The sequence below is a fragment of the Hipposideros armiger genome, unplaced genomic scaffold (genome assembly GCF_001890085.2).
Source record: "Hipposideros armiger isolate ML-2016 unplaced genomic scaffold, ASM189008v1 scaffold_207, whole genome shotgun sequence".
NCBI classification, from domain to species: domain Eukaryota; kingdom Metazoa; phylum Chordata; class Mammalia; order Chiroptera; family Hipposideridae; genus Hipposideros; species Hipposideros armiger.
The window spans coordinates 720749-741813 of NW_017731557.1; the positions used below are offsets into that span (position 1 = coordinate 720749).

At 34.1% G+C, this 21065-nt stretch overlaps 1 protein-coding gene across 1 annotated transcript in view; it reads left to right on the forward strand.

Moving 5' to 3' along the window:
* Positions 1-21065, forward strand: part of BIRC6 (baculoviral IAP repeat containing 6) — a 211100-nt gene that overhangs the window by 104319 nt on the left and 85716 nt on the right. Inside the window, exons 40-52 of the mRNA XM_019653801.1 lie at positions 215-369; positions 1145-1271; positions 2999-3109; positions 5471-5604; positions 7489-7616; positions 11457-12019; positions 13246-13421; positions 14812-14908; positions 15018-15212; positions 15947-16147; positions 18886-19165; positions 20042-20298; positions 20533-20641. Coding sequence (XP_019509346.1) covers positions 215-369; positions 1145-1271; positions 2999-3109; positions 5471-5604; positions 7489-7616; positions 11457-12019; positions 13246-13421; positions 14812-14908; positions 15018-15212; positions 15947-16147; positions 18886-19165; positions 20042-20298; positions 20533-20641 — 2533 coding nt within the window. The remainder of the gene's footprint in view (positions 1-214; positions 370-1144; positions 1272-2998; positions 3110-5470; positions 5605-7488; positions 7617-11456; positions 12020-13245; positions 13422-14811; positions 14909-15017; positions 15213-15946; positions 16148-18885; positions 19166-20041; positions 20299-20532; positions 20642-21065) is intronic.

Here is a 21065-nt window from a genome sequence, read left to right on the forward strand (position 1 = left end):
CCCTCATATGTGGGATCCGAACCGGGGCCCTCTGGCATCCCAAGCGAGTTCTTAACCATCGCGCCACTCGGCCGGCCCCAAATAATGAACCATTTTAAAGAATGTAATTTTAATTTTTATAAAAATTATCTTCACTTACCTATATTTCCTAATAGCTAGTTAATATTTCTGTTGCTGCTTTGTGTATAAAATCATGATTGTGTTTAATTTTTAGTATCACAGTCTCCTGCTGGAACAGATGATTCACTTCTGGGAGGTTTGCAAGCAGCTAATCAATCCAACCAGCTTATTATACAGTCGTCATCTGTCCCAATGTTAAATGTTTGTTTCAACAAACTTTTTTCCATGCTTCAAGTCCATCATGTTCAGGTATGACTTCAGGAGAAATGGTCTATTTTTAGACATTATTGCCAGTCTAATAAAAGATGAAAATAACTGGGGAGACCATACCTCAACCTGACAGGGATGATTTCTTTATCATACTCAGATGGAAACGTATTGGAGATGACTTTGATAAGTTATCTCAGCTCCTCAGTGATAGGTCATATATAATTTTTATGATTTTAAGCTTTACTGCTTTAGAACTAGCTACAGTTGACCCTTGAAGAACTCAGAGGTTAAGGATGCTGACTCTCTGCACAGTTGAAATTCGCATGAAACTATTGACTACCCAAAAACTTAACTAATTGCCTGCTGTTGACCAGAAGCCTTACTGATAACATAGTCGATATTAACACATATTTTGTATATTATGTGTATTAAATACTATATTCTTACAATAAAGTAAGCTAAAGAAAAGAGTGTTATTAAGAAAATCATAAAGAAGAGAAAATACATTTTCAGTCCTATATATATTTATTGAAAAATATCCCTGTATAACTGGACCTGTGCAGTTCAAACCCATGAATCACCTCTTTTAAGTTTGACAAACATTTATATTAGATGAAGCCAAATTTAACTGCATTAAAATTTCTAATTTATCAAGAATTTTAAGATGTGTTTGCTTGTCAGCCGAATTGAAGTAATGAGAAGCATTCAATAGAAAAGTTATTTGGTTGTAATCATAAGGATTCATACATATGATTTTCTTTAAATAATATTTCATAATAGGTACATTTTTTTCCTGTCAATTTTTATTTTTCAGTTGGAATCACTTCTCCAATTGTGGCTCACATTGAGCCTGAATTCTAGTTCATCTGGAAACAAAGAGAATGGAGCAGACATTTTTTTATATAATGCTAATCGAATACCTGTCATTTCATTAAATCAAGGTAAGATTTATTTGAAGGAAAATTAATTTGGCATAAAAAATAAGCTAAAAAGATAATGGCTAGGTTAATATACTTACTAATGTTTGTTGTAAGGGTTATATAATGTTTTTAGTGAAAAAAATTTTTTTTAATACACTGACTTAATAATTAGCAGGAAAGAACAGAAAACCCTTATTTTGTGGTCTGTATTATGTGATGACTTATGTGTGTAACTACAATTGACAATGTTTTGTTAACCTTTACATTGTATTCCCTTAAAGTATTGTCTTGTTCGTAGGCTGTTTTGTTGCAATTAGTGTTTTTTAAAAAATGAACATTTGCTTCTAGGGGAATTGTAAATTCAAGAGGATGTTAATTTCCTGTAGAAGTTGTTTTGGTTCCTTTCTTTCTTGGCAAATGCAAGAATGTGGGAATAATGAGACTAGAACATCCTCAAAGGAGTAGAATTAGCCTTCAGGTCTGGCTACAGGAATCTATTTTAGTTATATTGTAAGAAAAATGAAAATTATTTATTTCTGGTGCTTTCTCCTTAGACAGGGGCATCCAGTATCTTGCATGGCTCTCACATGGCTTGTCTTCTACTCTAAATGACAGCCACACTGGCTCATGATCTCACTTACATCGAATTGTTTCCCTAAGAACCAGCCTAGGTTTCATCTGTCAGTTTCCATCTGTTCCACTGCATGAATAATTATTATAATAAATTTTGCTCCCATTGCTATTTTTAACTTTGTTATTATGACAAACATTAAACAGCAGTAGATAGAAAAGTAAATTATTCCTTACTATCATCAGATATCTGGTCAGTATTCAAATTTCTAATTGTCTCAACTCTTACAAAATTAGAGTCCATATAAGGTCTACACATTGTAGTATGTTTCTTAAATCCCTTTTAATCTGTACAGGTTCCCTCCATGTCTTTTTTATCATAAGCCTTGCAAAGTCATTTGTCAAAGAAGTTTGGTTGTCTGCTTTCCAGTAATCCCAGGGGCCTGATATTTAGTGATTATATCTCCATGATGTCTTGTATTTCTTATAAATTGGTAGTTGTTATAAATTAGAATAAACTGGAGTTTAATCTGATTTGAGGTTTTTGTTTTTTTTTAAGGCAATGTCATTTGTTGTCGCTCTCTCTATGATAACTACCAGGCTTAATGATAGACTCATTAACAGTTCACTAGATGTTTCAAAATGAAGATAGTCTAATTCTGTTATTCCTTATTTATTAGCTGATATATTTCCATAAATAGAAGGATCCTTTTTATGCTATTATCTGGGCCCTGCAAGTGACCTAATTACTGTTTTCCTTTGTGCTTTTGTTGTGAAGTTACATTGGTTTTGATTGGTCTACCCCATCCCTGGTTTTTTCCAATATGTCCTATTATTTTTAATTTGGGATTTTGCAGAATATGAGAATTTTTATTAAAACACAAATTGTTTTGCAGTAGAAATGCCTGTAGTTTGGAAAGGAAAACATTTATAATGATAACACATTAATTTATGTGTCATGGGCTGAGCTTTAAACTTAGCCATGAAACGTTATTAACTGTTAATGCTTTTGTTATATTTAATGGGCAGTGCTTTTCATTTGTGTGTTTTAAGGACATTAGGTAATGAGTTGATTTAAAGAAATAATGACATTTTTAAATTCATTGTTTTTAATTTTTAGTAAACATTTGTTTTTTCTGAGTAAAAATTTCCCCCCCCTCCTTTTTTTCTCTACATAGCATCAATAACTAGCTTTCTCACAGTATTAGCCTGGTATCCCAATACTTTGCTTCGGACATGGTGCCTTGTGCTTCATAGTCTGACTCTCATGACAAACATGCAGCTTAATCGTAAGTTCGAAAAATTTATTCTTTTAACTCTGTTTATTCTTTTAAATCTCTGAAATATACCTTATTATTCTTGCTATCAGATAATTTAAAAAGTTTTTTCTAAGAAGTGATAAAGTGAAAATGTTTGAATTTCTTATTTGAATGTCTCTTCTGAATTTGGTTTTATAGATTGTATCCTTTGTCTTATATATATTATTTCTTAATTTGATAATATAAATTCATATCTACCATTATAAGTTCAAATCATATTTTTACCTTCTAAAAACTTAATAGTTATTAAAATAAAATTGATTACCTTTAGAGTACAAAGTCAAATATTTAATACTAATCTATGTTTTAGGTTGGTTATTCTTTTTAAAAGTAGCTTTGCATTTAAAAATGAGTATTCATTATAATATTCATGAGCATATATAACTAGATTCCTTGGATTTTGTTTTTCACATCTAAAACCTATATTCCCTGAACATAATGACTTTTTCTCTTTCTAATGTCCTGTTAAGTTTTAAGTTGTGTTCTGTCCTCAGCCCATCCCCATTTTTCCCATTTAAGGTAAGATAGTAAAATAATTTCTGAACCTTCTCAGAAAGGAATTTTTAGTGCTTTCTGTATCCCAAAGTCATGACAACACTCTCCTACATTATTGCTCCTACGTTATCTTTGATAGTGCTTATTGTCATGTTTAGGTCTAGTTTTTATCTGGCATTCTTGAGGTTGTTGTGAGTTAGGGATTAAAGTTCATATTAGAGAGCAAGGACTAGACATTTCTGAATTGAAATCGTCATTCCATTTGTAGGTTATATAACATGTGGGTGATTTTATCCCCATTCTGTTTGGACTTAATTTCATTAAATAGAAAGCTCTGTGACATTGATGAAGATATTAATTTAAATCATTGCTTAGCATCAAAATTCCATTTTTTTTTTTAAAGATTTTTATTGGGGAATTGGGGAAAGGGGTACAGATAAGTTGCTGTCCTTCTGTTCTTCAGTCTAGTTGTGGAGGACGTTGCTTCACTGGTCCAAGTTGGCACCATCATTGTGCTCTTCCCAGGCAAGGCAGATCAGTCGCCGGCTTCTAGACCGCTGCTCATGGTGGCTGCTGGCCACTCACACTGTCTGCTGGCTACACACAGTAGCCCATGGCAACCCATTGCAGCAGGGGCTGCAGCCTGCCGTCGCCAGCGACTCACGGCAGTCCAGCTCCAGGTTGAGCTGTTGTTCAGTGTCTTAGCTGTAGAGGACAGTGTCACTGGCCCTCATATGTGGGATCCGAACCGGGGCCCTCTGGCGTCCCAAGCCAGCTGTTAACCAACGCGCCACTTGGCTGACCCAAAATTCCATTTTTTAATTTAGAATATATCTTCCATATATACATTCAAAAGCATTATTAGATAATACTGAAGATAGATTTAATTCAAAGGATATTTTATTCAGTTCAGAAAACTGGTGTGTTGCCTGTTATCACTTCACAGTGTGCAACCTTGGTCAACTCACATCCAAAAATGTATACTTTTTGCTTTAATTTATCTTAGAAAACTGGGTTAAAATTTACTTGAAGAGTAGACCTCTGACTGTTTCAGGAAGGGGGAGATAATTACTAAGAATAGGTTCACCAAAAGGACAGTAAGCATTTACTTATTTCATTTCCACTTTTTATGCTGAGTAAGATACACATAAAACTAGGTATTTTTCCCAAGCGAAGTATGATAAAGGCAAGAGATCTGCAATAGATGACAATAGAAAATGAGCCCAACTCAGTCAATACTGAAGAGAGTCAGACCCTTTTAATAAACTGTAACATCTAGGAATATGGAAGTTTTCCTTGAAACAGAAAGTTTTTTTGTTTTTTTTTTAAAGATTTTATTGGGTAATTGAGTGAACAGAACAGCGTTGGGGAATCGGGGAAGGGGAACAGACAAGTTGCTGTCCTTTTGTTCTTCAGTCTAGTTGTGGAGGACGTCGCTTCACTGGCCCATGTTGGTATTATCATTGCGCTCTTCCCGGGTGAGGCAGTCGCTCGCTGGCCATTGGACGGCCGCTCACGGCAGCTCACACCGGCTGCCAGCCACTCATGGTAGCTGTATGGCAGCCCACTGTAGCCCCTCTGCAGCCTACGCTGTCACAGGCGACTCATGGCAGCCCAGCTCCAGGTCGAGCTGCTGTTCACCATCTTAGCTGTAGAGGGCGCAGTGTCACTGGCCCATGTGGGATCCGAACCCCAGGGTACTGCTGCTCAGAGCTGGCATCCCAAGCCAACTCCTAACCAATGAGCCATTTGGCTGGCCTGAAAGATGTTTTAAATACTACACTTGCATCGTTTTAGGGTCCATTTTCTAAAAACATTTTCAAAAATGTTTTATAGCTGGTTCCAGCAGTGCCATTGGAACTCAGGAGAGTACTGCCCATCTGTTGGTTTCAGATCCAAACCTGATTCATGTTTTAGTGAAATTTCTTTCTGGCACCAGTCCACATGGAACAAACCAACACAGTCCACAGGTAATCTGACTTTTGAAAACCAGAGATAGGTCCAGACTATACAGTAAACATGTTTGTAAAAAAAAAAACTTTAATGTATCTAAATATATAAAATTGTATTGCCAAAGTATTAAATGTTGACTTCTATGTATCAGTATATTAAAATCTTTTAAAGTATTTATAATAATTGTAGCGACACTGAAACTGAATTACAATAGGTAGTAAGTTTTCACATGGATTTTTGGCATTGTTTTTCTATTAATAAATATTCTGAGTAAACACTTAACTGAAAGTCAAAGAAGCATTTTGGTAATTTTGAAATTAAAAAAGCTTTTTAAAATAATGTATCATGTTTAATGACCTCTATTATTAGGATTGACGATTTAACATTTATTTTATAATATTAAATATTTTATTTAACAAAAAATTAAGGTGTATCAGAATTTATAAACATTTTTTATAGTTTCATTATCAATATTCTTTAGATCATTTTAATTTCTTGTTGTACCACTTTTTAAAATATTTGTACTTCATTATATTTCTTTTCATACAAAAATATGTTTAGTGTTCATAGTATCTTTTTAATGGAAGTTATTCAAGATTATCTTACAAGGTTGTCATCTCTTAATTCTTAGCTACGTGCTAGGTCTATGTAGTGTTCTAGGTGCTAGGGATACAAGTCTGGTATAAGACCAAGTGTGCTTTCTTGGAGCTTAAATTCTGGTGGATACATTTAGTCAGTACTGTCATACTGAATGTACTTCAATTTTGTAGATCATAATAAAATAAATGAGACAAGGAAAAAAAAGTGAGAAAGAAGGAACTACTTGTAGATTGGACCAGAGTTTTGGTGGGGTCAGAAACAGGTTATTTAGCAATTATTGTACATAAAGATTGCATGAATTTGAAATGTGAAGATTCTTGGGATCACTGGTTCCAACTTCCATTGTTTTACATTGGAGAAAAACATGCATTATCTGCATTGACCTCGATTATACACTAGTTAGTGGTAGAGCTACGTGTCAGGGAACATGCCACTTTGTAAAATAGTGTTTTTTCCTCTTTTTTTCCCCCCCACTTTCAAAGCAGAGTAAGTTATTAAAGATAAACTTTCTTTGTGTATCTTGATTTTATACAGGAAGTTTGGTTACGAATGTTACAATTTATATGCTCTGTATTAACAGTTTTATCTAATCCTACAGTAGTTTGGAGTATTAAATTGCATTTTATTTTTTTCAAAACTCCTCCACTGTTTTATGATCATAGCAAATTGGGATGGAATAAAATAATATGTAGAAGTGTTACAAAACATTCCAAAACTTACCACAGTTACTTAGTTTGATTCTCACTATCATTTCTTTCATTGGTGAGATAGAAGTTTGGGAAAGCAGTTTTTAATGAATTAGTACAGGTTTGTTTTTAGCTTTGGGGTTAATTTTGGGGGGGGGGTTGTTTGTTTCTTTTTTTTCATTCACTTTAACATTTGCTCTGCTAATCATTAGAGGCGTCACCTTTTGTGGATTACTTAACCTCTGAGTTCTTTTATTTTGAAATGGGATAAGGTGGTTTGTGAAAATCAATCATAAGTTCTTTTGTAAGTGTTGTAAAGATATTTCTAGTGTATTTGTGGTTGAATCTTTTTTTATATTGAGTAAAATAAATCTGATATAAGTTGTTTTCAGCTATAAGGAAAAAAATTACTAACAATGGAATATGTAATATTCAATTTAAAATAAACATCAAGACCTAAAAAATTAGTTTCCTGCTATCACTGTTAATATTTTTGTTCTTCATATGAAATTGACAACAATACAGCATTTGATTTAACATGTGATACTTTTTAAATGAATAATTATGTAAATGGTATTAGTAAGCAACTTTCAGTGAAATTTCATTTCTCTTCAGGTTGGTCCAACTGCTACACAAGCTATGCAAGAATTTCTTACCAGATTACAAGTGCATCTTTCTTCAACATGTCCTCAGATATTCAGTGAATTTTTGCTCAAGCTAATTCATATACTTTCAACAGAAAGGTAAATTTCAATGTACACATGTATTCCTAATGTCTTTAAGTATCATATAATATAAGTATATAATATTACATTATATGAATATATAATCCTCCAAATAAACTTTGCCTTATTATTGTTTGGGGGCATATTTGCAACAGATAAACAGAAGGATATTAGGATTAAGGAGGAAGGGTTAATTGGTGTGTTTCCAGATTTATTTCGTTTTATTTCATTATGGCTCTACCAGCTCCTGAACTCTTTCTGCTGTGAAAGGAATACAGTGTGTCAAATCCTTGCTTTCTTTTACTGATTTCATAGATTATTTATTATAAACCTAGGTGAAATTTACTGAAGCTGTTTAAATTGTTCTCGCATACAGATAGAGAATTAAAGCTATCAGTGATTTCATTTGAAACCAATATATGTATGATAAGAAAACCTGAAAAGAGCTTAAAGAAAATGACATACTAATCTCATAGAAATCCTAAATAAGTTTATTAACAAAATCAGGCAATATGTTAAAAGAATAAATTTTTACCATGATGGGTTGGTTCTTAAAATGCATGAATGGTTCAGTATCATATAATATATATCATAGTAATGAATCTTTTTCATCATACATTAAGACATTTCATAAAATCCAGCATTTCTTTCCAATAAAAAATTTTAATGCAGTATAAACAGTGTCATCTTAAAGTTACAAAAAAACTAGGTGATGAAGAAATGAATATGTTTGTTTATTTTAAGAATTCCCATTCATATCGGGAACAAGTTAAAGGTGCTGTCTTATCTTTATTATTTAACTTCATTCTGGAAATGCCAGTGAAGTTAATATTTAAAAAATATGTATATTAGGGAATGGTAAAATCATTTGTAGATTACATGATTCTTTTCTTTAAAAATGAATTTCAAATATCAGAAATTAGACCAAAAGGTATAATTTATAAAATTTAACTTAATGCAATTTATTCATAACATTTTTATAAAACAGCAAAATGCCTTGTACCTAGTACAAAAATTAATGTGCAAAATTTATATGGAGATGTGGTTTCATAGCTGCAGAAAATTGTATGTCTTAGCTACTTTTCTCATTTGTGTCTTCTCCTTTATAAATCTTGGGTCGTGGGGAAAGTCATGATGCATATTTGCATTGGAAAACATAGAAAAATACGTCATGACTTTCCCGACGACCCAATACTTTAAAACTCTGGTGTGGTTGTAGTTCAGCTCTTCTATAGTACATACACAGTGAAGGTTGGGAGCAAGAAGGTGTAGATTCACAAACCACGGGCATTCGTTATGTTATTCATTCATGTGTTTGGAAAATGAACATGAGGATTTTGTGAGATTTTGGATGATATAAATAAAATCAGCTGACAGGCAAAAATCAGTCATCATTTATTTCAACTAGGCTTTTAAAAAAAACTATGAGACCTCTAAACATGCTCATTAGATACAGGCTTTAGTATAGTTCTGTCCTTGTAAAGTGGAAAGGTTTTCATGAAAATTCAGTACACTTAGTCTTAATTTTTTTTACTGTTTTTAGTTTAGTTACATTCGATCTTTTTTAAGTGGTTATTTTGATAGGTTTACATTCCTCCAAAACTAGGTGTTTTTTCAGCTGTTCCAGCCCCTTCTACCCTATACACATCCTGTAAATTTTCTAGCACTTTTTCTTTAATTGTATCCTTAAGGTTCTGCCCCAAGAAGACTCAGTTTTGTATGTTTTTAACAAAGTTTCTGGAATCCGATAAATTAGCCAGCAGTTCTTTTGTTAAAGTAATAATATAGATTGAAAAGAAATATACAGTCAGTATAAAGAGGGCATTCAGTTTTTTGTTTTAAAGATTTTTATTGGGGAATTGGGTGATGGGAACAGCGCTGGGGGATTGAGGGAAGGGGAACAGACAAGTTGCTGTCCTTTTGTTCTTCAGTCTAGTTGTGGAGGACGTTGCTTCACTGGTCCAAGTTGGTACCATCATTGCGTTCTTCCCGGGCGGGGCAAATCAGTCGCCGACTTCTGGACGGCCGCTCACAGCGGCTGCTGGCCGCTCACGCTGGCTGCTGGCCACACACGGTAGCTTATGGCAGCCCACTGCAGCAGGGGCTGCAGCCTATGCCGTTACCGGCGACTCACGGCAGCCCAGCTCCAGTTCGAGCTTTTGTTTAGCTGTAGAGGGCAGTGTCACTGGCCCCCATGTGGGATCCGAACCGGGGCGCTGCTGCTCAGAGCAGACGCTCCCAAGCCGACTTTTAACCAACGTGCCACTTAACCGGCTCTAAATGCTGGATTTTGATTGAGAATATGTAAGGCTGAGTATCTATTTGTGAGGAATTGTAGCCTCTTTGTGATTTTTCTTTGTATACAGTTGTGTGATCAGTGAAAATAGACAGTCTTATTTCTTTCCATTGTGTACGTCCCCCACCCAGTTGTCCTGGTTAGGGCCTCCAATGTGATGTTCACTTGAAAGGGTAAAATTTGCTCTCCTTGTTTTTTTCTCTTACTGGGAAACATTCAGTCTTTCACAAGTAGAAATATTATTAGCTGTACTTTCTTTGCTCTTTTCCCATATAAGCATTTGATAAGATTTGTCTCTTAATTGATCTGTTCAGACCACTTTACATTGAATGTAATTATTGATATAGTGACAAAAATTAATCATTTTGCCAGTTGTCTTTATTTAATCTATTCTTTCTTCCCTTTTAAAACATGTTTTTCTGCCTAGTTTTGGATTACTTTTTTTTTGATGATTTTATTTTCACTGTTGCTTATTATTTATAACTAAAAATTGTTTATTATAGTGATTTCCCTAGCTTTACTAAATACATATTTATTTCATCACAGTCTGCCTTCAAATATTATTATATCTGCTCAGCTCCACACGACTACTCTCACTTCAGAGGCCGTTTGCAAGGCCCAAGTCCCTCAACAACCCACACTTACCTTCGATTTCACTACAAATTCAGGGATTCTCACAAGCCCCTCCTCAGGTTTGATAATCCTATAGGACGACTCACAGAAATCAGGAAAAACACTGTACTTAGGTTCACTGGTTTATTATAAAATATATAACTCAGGAACAGCCAAATGGAATTGATGCATAGGGCAAGCTGTTCGGGGAGGTGGTGAGGGAGGATGCCTGTGAGTGGTTGTGAGCTCTAAGCGTTCTATGTTATCACCCTTGCATACCCTTTGTTTAGCGATTTGTTAAATATTCTAATGGGATTCTTATTACCCATTCCCATATTGCCAGCACCTCTTTTTACGAAATTCTGCCAAGGGAAAGTCAATGCTCATATTCTGTCTGCATGGAGGTGCCTGTGTTTTCATGGATTTCAGGCGTTTTGGTACCCTTTTACCTTAGCGGTCTGATGGGTTCAAGAAAAATTATTTGGCTTTCATTTTGTTAGGTTGGAGTTGATGATCTTTCTAGTTTTCTATATTAGGGAAAAGAATTTCATTTTGATGCAAAAAATTATTTCATTGACTTAACTTTTGAAAATCAAAATCAGTAGGGAATGTTTTAAAGTAGCAACATTTGAGGATATAACAAAAGCAAAGCTCATTTAATTATGAGGAATGCCTTGTGATCTTTAAATATTTTAGTCTATAGTTTCAGAATCACCTCTTTGATTTAGTTGTCCTTTAGTTTTCTATTTGGAAGAGAAGTCATTTTTGATTTTGTATAAAATAAAGGCAAGAACAAGAACGAACTTTGGAAGAAATGGAACCCATTGCTACAAAATGAAATAGTGAATACCAAGAATTTAATTATTGTTTAGCTTTCTTGTATTCTGGTGATTACTTCTTTCAACAGATTTTAAAATGGATTAAGTTTTAATTCTCTCTTTTTTTTGCAGGGGTGCCTTCCAGACAGGCCAAGGACCTCTTGATGCCCAAGTAAAGCTCTTAGAATTTACTCTGGAGCAGAATTTTGAAGTCGTTTCAGTTAGTACTATTTCTGCTGTGATAGAGTCTGTCACCTTCTTAGTACACCACTATATCACTTGCTCTGACAAAGTGATGTCTCGAAGTGGATCAGATAGCTCAGTGGGTGCTCGAGCATGCTTTGGGGGACTCTTTGCCAACCTCATTCGTCCAGGTGATGCAAAAGCAGTTTGTGGAGAAATGACAAGAGATCAACTCATGTTTGATTTGTTAAAACTGGTTAACATTTTAGTACAGCTGCCTCTTTCGGGCAATAGGGAATACAGTGCAAGAGTGTCTGTGACTACCAATACGACAGACAGTGTTTCAGATGAAGAAAAAGTCTCAGGAGGCAAAGATGGTAATGGAAGCGGTAGTAGTATTCAAGGATCACCTGCATATGTCGCTGACTTAGTGTTAGCCAACCAACAGATTATGAGCCAGATTTTGTCTGCTCTGGGCCTCTGTAATAGTAGTGCCATGGCGATGATAATTGGTACGTATTGAGAACATTAATTTTATACTTGTTTCTGGTACTATATCTCTTCTTTTGCAATATATGAATTCATTTTATAGTGTAGAGGTACTTTATAGTAAACTTCTTAGTATGACTGATTTTTATTAGAGAAAAACTTGTATAGATAGAGTGACTTACACCAATAAATGGAATTGAAATATTGAAAAATTTAATGTGAATTTAAAAAATACTGGAAAATGTAAAACGTCAATTAAATTATGAAAAAAATATCAGTATCATAAATCAGGTACCATAATTTAGAGCCATTTATCTCTAACGTTTTAAAGATGAAGAATTTCACATCAAATTTTGGTTTAGGGGACTGGTAAGATTTATTCACGTTTTCTTAAAAAGTGAAATACAAAATTTTATTCAGAGTGTAACAGTTTCTATGACACATATATCAGTGTAAAACTTATGTTGTAGTTTAACCTTTCTACCTATTTGAAAGCTAATACACTGTGTTATTTTTCTGAAATAATTGAACTTCTGTAAATTGTCATAAATTCCATTCCCGATATACTTTTGTGTTTTGGTATTTTTTGTGTGTGTAAGGAAAACAGTCATAACTTTTTTTATTAGATGTTTGGAAGTACAGTCACATAATAATACCAGTTATTTTTCTCTCCATTTCCTTTCTTCTTGCTATATAGCTAATACAGAATTATGTTCCTCGATCATGTAATAAAGCAACTTCCTTTTATTGTTACTAACAGTAGAGATATCTTATATATACAGAGGGCACCAAAAAATGTATACACATTTTAAGAAAGAAAAACTGTTATTAAAATTGTAATAATATATACCAATAGCAAAAGATGAATACAAGTCATGTTTGACTTCTGCAATTACAAGAGGTGCTCAAAGTGGTTACCATCAGCATCCAGACACTTCTGATTACGGCGAACTACTGCTTGAGCAACGTTGAGCAAAGTGTTCACTTGTATACATTTTTTTGACACCCCCGATATATATCTCAGATAACCAAAAAACATACTGTACTGAATGCTATGGTAGATATTTTAATTTCTAGGTATATGTATAGACACACACACACACACACACACACACACACACAGGGCTGTTAATTAATGTACCCATCCTTCAGTGGTTTCAGGAGAAATGGCCTTTAAGCCTATTTTAATTATGATTGATTTTTAAGGATATACTTTTAAAAAAATGTATAATCTTTTTATTTAAACTAGGAGCAAGTGGATTACATCTCACCAAACATGAAAACTTTCATGGTGGGTTAGATGCCATATCAGTTGGGGATGGATTGTTTACCATATTGACAACCCTTAGTAAGAAAGCTTCTACAGTCCACATGATGCTGCAGCCAATTTTAACCTACATGGCCTGTGGATATATGGGCAGACAAGTAAGTTCAATCCAGCAACAGTTGCAGTGATATGAGTTTTTAGTAATGGGAGTAGAGAATTATTGATAGAACAGAGACAAATAGAGTATTTATGTTATATATTGGAAAGTGAACATCAGCAGATGAGAATAGAGATTATTAATAGAAGGTGGAGAATAAAGTGATATTGTAAAAAGGAGCACAGTGATATAAGACTAAAACATTTAATACATTCTTAAATTTTTGATTTTTTTCCTATTGTCCCAGCTACTTCTTTCCTTTTCTCCAAAAATAGCATAGTTGAATACCAAAATATTGTCTGTAGATGTTCATATGAAACAATTATTTTTTCAAGCTTATGTTGCATATGTAGTTTCCTTTCAATTAAAAGGGATTTGGGTAATTTTAAAAGGAATGTTAGAATATTACTGCTTTTTATATTTACTTTATAAAAAATGAACTTTTAAGAATCAATGTGCTTATTTAACTTCTAGTCTATTTACCATTGTTTCAAATGAGGGTTCTAAAACAATTTCAAAGGAATTTTTATTTCAATGTATAATTATCTTTTTTTTTTTTTAAGATTTTTATTGGGGAATTGGGGGGATGGGAACAGTGCTGTGGAATTGGGGAAAGGGAAACAGACAAGATGCTGTCTTTTTGTTCTTCAGTCTAGTTGTGGAGGATGTTGCTTCACTGGCCCAAGTTGGCACCATCATTGCTCTCTTCCCCGGCGAGGCAGATCAGTTACCGTCTTCTGGACGGCCGCTCACAGTGGCTGCTGGCCGCTCACGCTGGCTGCTGACCACTCACGCTGGCTGCTGGCTACACACGGTAGCCCTTGGCAACCCACTGCCACAGGGGCTGCAGCCTATGCCATCGCAGGCGACACAGCCCAGCTCCAGGCTGAGCTGTTGTTCAGCATCTTAGCTGTGGAGGGCAGTGTCACTGGCCCTCATGTGGTATCCAAACCGGGGCCCTCTGGCGTCCCAAGCCAGTTCTTAACCATCGTGCCACTCAGCTGGCCCATAATTACCATTTTTAAAAATATTTATTGCATGTGTATATATTTTTCCATTGGAAGATACACAGATATTTGAGAAATATTAATTTTTAAATGCAATTAGTGTTTAGTAGAAAACAAAATCAATGCACATTAATTTAAGGTAGAAATGATAAAAGTTTAAAAATGTGCTCTGAGTTCAAAGAGGAGAGACTGTGCACTTCCTTTTTGAATTAGGTAAGATTTCTTATGTGTTTTGGCAGTTATTTTGTATTTAGTGGCTTAGGTTAAGGCTGTCATTTAAAGATAATTATAAAAAAATATTACATTCAATATGAAGTTCAGTTGTCCTAATTCATAGGAAATTAATCACTTTTTAAATTACAATATACGTGTTTTTTTTTTAAGGGCTCTCTTGCTACTTGCCAGTTATCTGAACCATTATTGTGGTTCATTTTGAGAGTATTGGATACTAGTGATGCCTTGAAAGCATTCCATGATATGGGTAAGATAAAACTCTTCTCATTTTTGTAGTCTTCTGTCTGTGAAAGTTGACTTGAGTTCAAGCCATCTATTTTAAGATAATTTTCATTTAGTATTCTTTGTAAATTTAGGTGGAGTTCAGCTCATTTGCAACAATATGGTTACTAGTACAAGGGCTATTGTAAACACTGCAAGAAGTATGGTGTCAACTATTATGAAATTTCTTGACTCTGGTCCAAATAAAGCTGTTGACAGTACTTTGAAAACAAGAATACTAGCTTCTGAGCCGGACAATGCAGAAGGGATCCATAACTTTGCACCCTTGGGTAAGAAGAGTTATTAAATCTTACTGGTAGAAATGTATGTAGTTGTCTAGTTTGGAATGAAGCAAAAATAGTTGTAGAAGTAAGTTGATCATGTTATAATATTTTAATTAAAAACAACTGGTTTAAAGGTAGTGGTTTTTGAAACATTGTTCTGATTGGAAGGAAGTTTTTAATAGTTCTTTAGCAATAAAATTTGTTTTTGAGTTTAAATAAAAGTACAATTCAGGGAACTAAATAGCAGATTATGTCAGTATTCACTGTAAATGTTAATTGGTTTTAAAGTACTTGTTCCGTAGTTTGAGTGGTGTTTTCTTTTTAAGAAGCTTCAGATTTAGATACTTTTCCAGTTTGCATGGTTTAATGTTTTTCTTTTCATATTTCTAACTCATTAGCATTGGCAACTTAGAAAAAAGGTGATTATTTTCAAGTTGAAGGCTCTATTTGACATTGTTTTTACTTAAATCGTTTGAGAATTATTGTGCAGTTGTTATTATAGTTTTCATGTGACATGTGAATATAAGTTAGGTAGTAGGTAAAAATGAACATGTCACCTTGCCAGTTGACTGGATGTTCTGGTATTTTGTGAATATTGTGATAAATCATGTTAATTGTATCTAGTATATTCACAGTATCAGATCTTCACATTTTTAACTAAGTTCTAGTGTAATTATGATTTGAATATTTCTTGATGCTTTTTTGGGTTTCTTTTGTTTTATTTAAAATCTCTTCTGTAGGTACGATAACATCTAGCAGTCCTACTGCCCAACCAGCTGAGGTGCTATTGCAGGCCACACCGCCTCATAGAAGAGCTCGCTCTGCAGCTTGGTCCTACATCTTTCTGCCGGAGGAGGCTTGGTGTGACCTTACCATTCACCTTCCTGCAGCAGTGCTTCTTAAAGAGATACATATTCAGCCTCACCTTGCATCTCTTGCAAGTAAGTAATGTTTTTTTGTAAAGAACCATCATGAAAATAAACTTCAATGTAGAAACGTTTAAAAATGAGAAAAATAGGGCTGGCCAAGTGGCACGTTGGTTAAGAGCTGGCTTGGGACGCCAGAGGGCCCCGGTTTGGATCCCATATATGAGGGCCAATGACACTTCCCTCTACAGCTAAGATGCTGAACAACAGCTTGACCTGGAGCTGGGCTGTCGTGAGTAGCCGGCGATGGCGTAGGCTGCAGCTCCTGCTGCAGTGGGTTGCCATGGGCTACCATGTGTAGCCAGCAGCCAGCGTGAGCGGCCAGCAGCCGCAGTGAGTGGCCTTCCAGAAGCCGGCGACTGATCTGCCTCACCCGGGAAGAGTGCAGTGACGGTGCCAACTTGGGCCAGTGAAGCAACGTCCTCCACAACTAGACTGAAGAACAAAAGGACAGCAACTTGTCTGTTCCCCTTCCCCCAATTCCCCAGCGCTGTTTCCATCCCCCCAATTCCCCAATTTAAAAAAAAAAATCTTTAAAAAAAAATGAGAAAAATATTTTGCAAACAGCTTTACACTTAGATGTGATTTCCAGATTGCTTAACTTTGAAGGTTTTAGTACAATATTTAATATTATCACCAAATCATTTCCCATGAAATGAACTGACATGGCTGTTCCCCTCAAATAAATAGAATGTTTGATGAAATCCAAAGAGATATTTTCCAATTAATACTATTTTGCCTTTCCTCTTCCCTGAAATTTATTGAACTATAGCAGTAAGTTGAAGTGAGTTAGTTTATACACCTGTAGATAGCAATCTTAGTTTTTCTAGCCTGGTCCTCAGTACTGGCCGTGTAATGTGAAATGAACATATCTTTATTTGTGTGCACCACTCTCTCCCTCGCATTGTAAAATTATTACATCTGAAAGAATTTTTACATTTTATTTTGAGTATAATATTTTAAATGTTTGTGAATTTTTTGTTTGTGATATTTTGAGTATGTTTCATCTGATGTTTTTTCATTGAATATTTTATTAGAACTTTGCAAAGTGAATAATTCAAAAGAAATTTTTAGAAAACAAATTATATTTTCAGAAGCAGGCACTCTCTCAAGTATTCATAGAGGAATGGGAACTAGTGTGGCATTCATGATGGTCCCCAAATTCTTTCAGTATAAAGATAATAATTTTTACAGAATAACTGAAATTGTTACATTCTTTTTTATGTTCATTGATTGATTCCTATTGCTATCAGTGTCACTCAATAATTGGATGAAGAACTGGGAAATTTTTTGATCTCTGGCGTATATAAAGAATAAATTTTCCACTCATTTGCAAGATTAGACTATTATTACACCTTAAGTTGTGGAATCCACACTTAGAAAAAAACAGATGTAATGAATAAAAATGGCAGGAGGAAAATACACTAACCCACAGTGTTTTAGCAATTCAAAAAATAACTATATTACATTATAAAGTATAAGTTAGTATAAGGCTTAGGGGATAATCCAAGATAAGGAAGAAATTGCCTTCATTTGGACAGAGAAAGAGTGGTTCATGTAAATGGTGCTTTGAAGTATGGCTTGAATTTGCCATACCTACCTCACGGGAATTGATGTAGGAAGAACGTTACAAAGCAGAACACTGTTCTTTATATAAAATCAGTAAGTTAGGTGTTCCCTACTGTAAATGTGCTTAATAAAACATTTTGATTTTATTATTGGTGTCGAGCAGGAATTGAAGATGTATTGTGTTCTATTGGAAATAACATAGTCTTTAATCAACCATGGGCTTGAATATAAAACATGCCATTTGTTCATATGGGAGTTTGGGTTACTTAATTTCTTAGACTCTGTCAACTTGTGTAAAATATAGATATAATACTTACCACAAAGATTATGAAGATTAAATTTTAAAATTGATGTGAGTTGTCTAGTTCTCAGTGTAAAACTGGCACGTATTTGGCATACAATAAAAGTTACTTCCTAATTTTACAATTGAAATTAAATTTAAAATCAAAGTTCAAAGTTTGTTGTAGTTGATAGATATATTTATTATGGGCTTCCATGTTATGTAAGAAAAAAATAATTTTCCCATAACAGTTGCCAGTTATTACTTCATTGGGCCTTCTTAAATATTAGCAGAAAATGATTTTTGAAAAAAATCTTCTGGGTGTTTCCTTCAATTTTGAAAGGGAAATAAAAGATTAGAAGTGAAAGCAATTTCTAAACTCATCTATGTTTAAGATCATTACCATAGGTAGTAGTGAAATGAGTTGGTGCAAAAGCACTTTTAAAAAATTACATTCTTCCCAAATTATTTACAACAGTGAATATGTTAATTGCATTTACCATATTGTTGGTGATAATTCTGAATAAAATAGAAATAATAGAGTACCTATTTGACTTTTTATTGGAGAAAATCAAGTACATGTGGTTTGCATAACTTCAGTTACTCTTTTTTTTAGGTGAATATTAGAATTTTTACACTTGATCTTAATCAAAAGGTTGAGAAGCAATCAGGACTTTTAAAATACAACTGTTATTGTGAATTTCTTGTTTTATGTTGGAAAAATAGGTCCAAAATCAATAATGGTGAGAATTAGTGACAAAGTACGGTTTGGTGTGGAAGTCTTTTTTTTTAATAAGTTCATAATGAGTATAACTGAAAGCTGCTCTTTTATTGGGATTTCTACTAATGTATGAAGTCTGATTTACTTTTTCTTTAGTGATTGTTTGATGTTTTCTTCCTACAGCCTGCCCCTCTTCAGTGTCTGTTGAAGTAAGTGCAGATGGAGTAAATATGCTTCCTTTGTCCACTCCTGTTGTCACAAGTGGTCTCACCTACATAAAAATTCAGCTTGTGAAAGCTGAAGTAGCCTCTGCTGTCTGCCTTAGACTTCATCGTCCACGAGATGCCAGCACATTAGGCCTTTCACAAATTAAGTTACTGGGCCTCACCGCTTTTGGTACCACTTCTTCAGCAACAGTTAATAATCCCTTTCTTCCATCTGAAGATCAGGTATCTAAAACAAGGTATGTTTATTTCTTACTCTTAAAAAAATGTTTTCGGTGAAATTATCCTGTGGTTTCCTTTTTGGAGTTTAGGAAGTTCTTTGTTCCTTAGGTATCTATATAGTATCATAATTTTATTAAGTGTAATAGAGATAATTCTGCAGAAGCAGAACCGTGCGGCTGGTTAAAATTGAGATTTACGTGTGTTTAATCCTTGAGACAATCTATAGTGTGGCTTATTTGGATGTGGGTTCCAGTTCTTTGGATTATAGACTAATATAAGAATATCCAACTGTCTATCACTAGGAGTATATCTGAACCATACTAATTGACCATACAGACCAGGAACCTGGTCTTACATGGTAATTCCTAAATGCCAGGCAGCAGGAGGTTACATTTGAACCATACATACCAAACAAACAAACAAACAAGAACCTGAATATATTCTTTAATTTACATTCTTCTAGTAGATTTTACTGCCTGAAAATTTTATAGACTTGTTTTACTGAAAGTTTTGACTGATAAAAATTTAGGATTTCTTTTTTATTCTGAAGCTGCAAAGAGTTCGCATTTTTGCAAGTCTATAATTCTGTGCAGTTTGCATTTATACATATAAACATGTGCATCTATGAAAACATTTCTGACTAATTAATAAAAAGCACGCAGTTCCTAAATGCTGTTAGCATTTAAGTATTTTTATTTGCTATGTCATAGTCGAAACTTACTGTTTGTTTAATTCTTTATTGACATTACAGTATTGTAAAACTTCATTTTGCATAGATTGATGCTATTTATGAAACACAGCATGATAAACTTTAAGAAGTTTTTGTTTATCCCCAAAATAATTTGAGCTACTTAAATTTACCACATAAGCCACTTTTGTGTTCTATATTTCAGTATTGGATGGTTACGGTTATTACATCACTGCCTTACCCACATAAGTGATCTGGAAGGAATGATGGCAAGTGCAGCTGCACCTACTGCCAATCTGCTACAGACTTGTGCTGCCTTATTGATGTCCCCGTACTGTGGCATGCATTCACCAAACATTGAGGTCGTGCTAGTAAAGATAGGACTACAGTCTACTCGAATTGGCCTGAAGCTTATTGACATTCTACTGAGAAATTGTGCAGCATCAGGCAGTGATCCTACAGGTGACAATTAACTTTGATTATTTTAATTTTTATAGTTGAATGATATAATATTTGTGATTAATTCTGTTTCTGAAATTACATTATGGTTTCATTATTTTTGGAGTTTGTTTTTGTGTCATTGTTAGAATTTACAGAAGAGTTATTTTTAATGACTAGTTTAAAATTAAGTTGAGCAAATCTCCTCATCTCATTTGCTTATTTGGAAAACTTTTTCTTTTGATTCTTTGTTGCAAGATTTGAATAGCCCTTTACTTTTTGGAAGACTGAATGGACTCTCTTCTGACTCTACGATAGATATTCTTTACCAGCTTGGAACCACTCAGGATCCTGGAACAAAAGACAGGTATGTAATGGTCTCATTTTTAAATTAAGGTAACACATACAGTGAATGTTACTTGTAATACTTTCTCCTTAGATCATTTCATAAAAGTTAAGACTTTATTATATTGTATATTTGCCTGTATGTTTTATGTGATGCAATTTCTAGAGATTTTTGTGAGTATTAAACATAAATTTTTATGTGTTTGGACGTAATTTAAGCAAATTTAAATTCAAGTAGAATTCTTATTCAATATTGCTTTTAAGGAATGGAATGAATTAGAATAAAATATTAAAATTAAATTATTTTTCTGTGAAACATTTTTTGATGGGATCTTTCTAAATTGATATTATAACTATACTATCTATCTTACCGTATTTGCCGGCGTATAAGACGATTTTTTGGCCCTGAAAAATATGCCTCCAAGTGGGGGGTCGTCTTATACGCC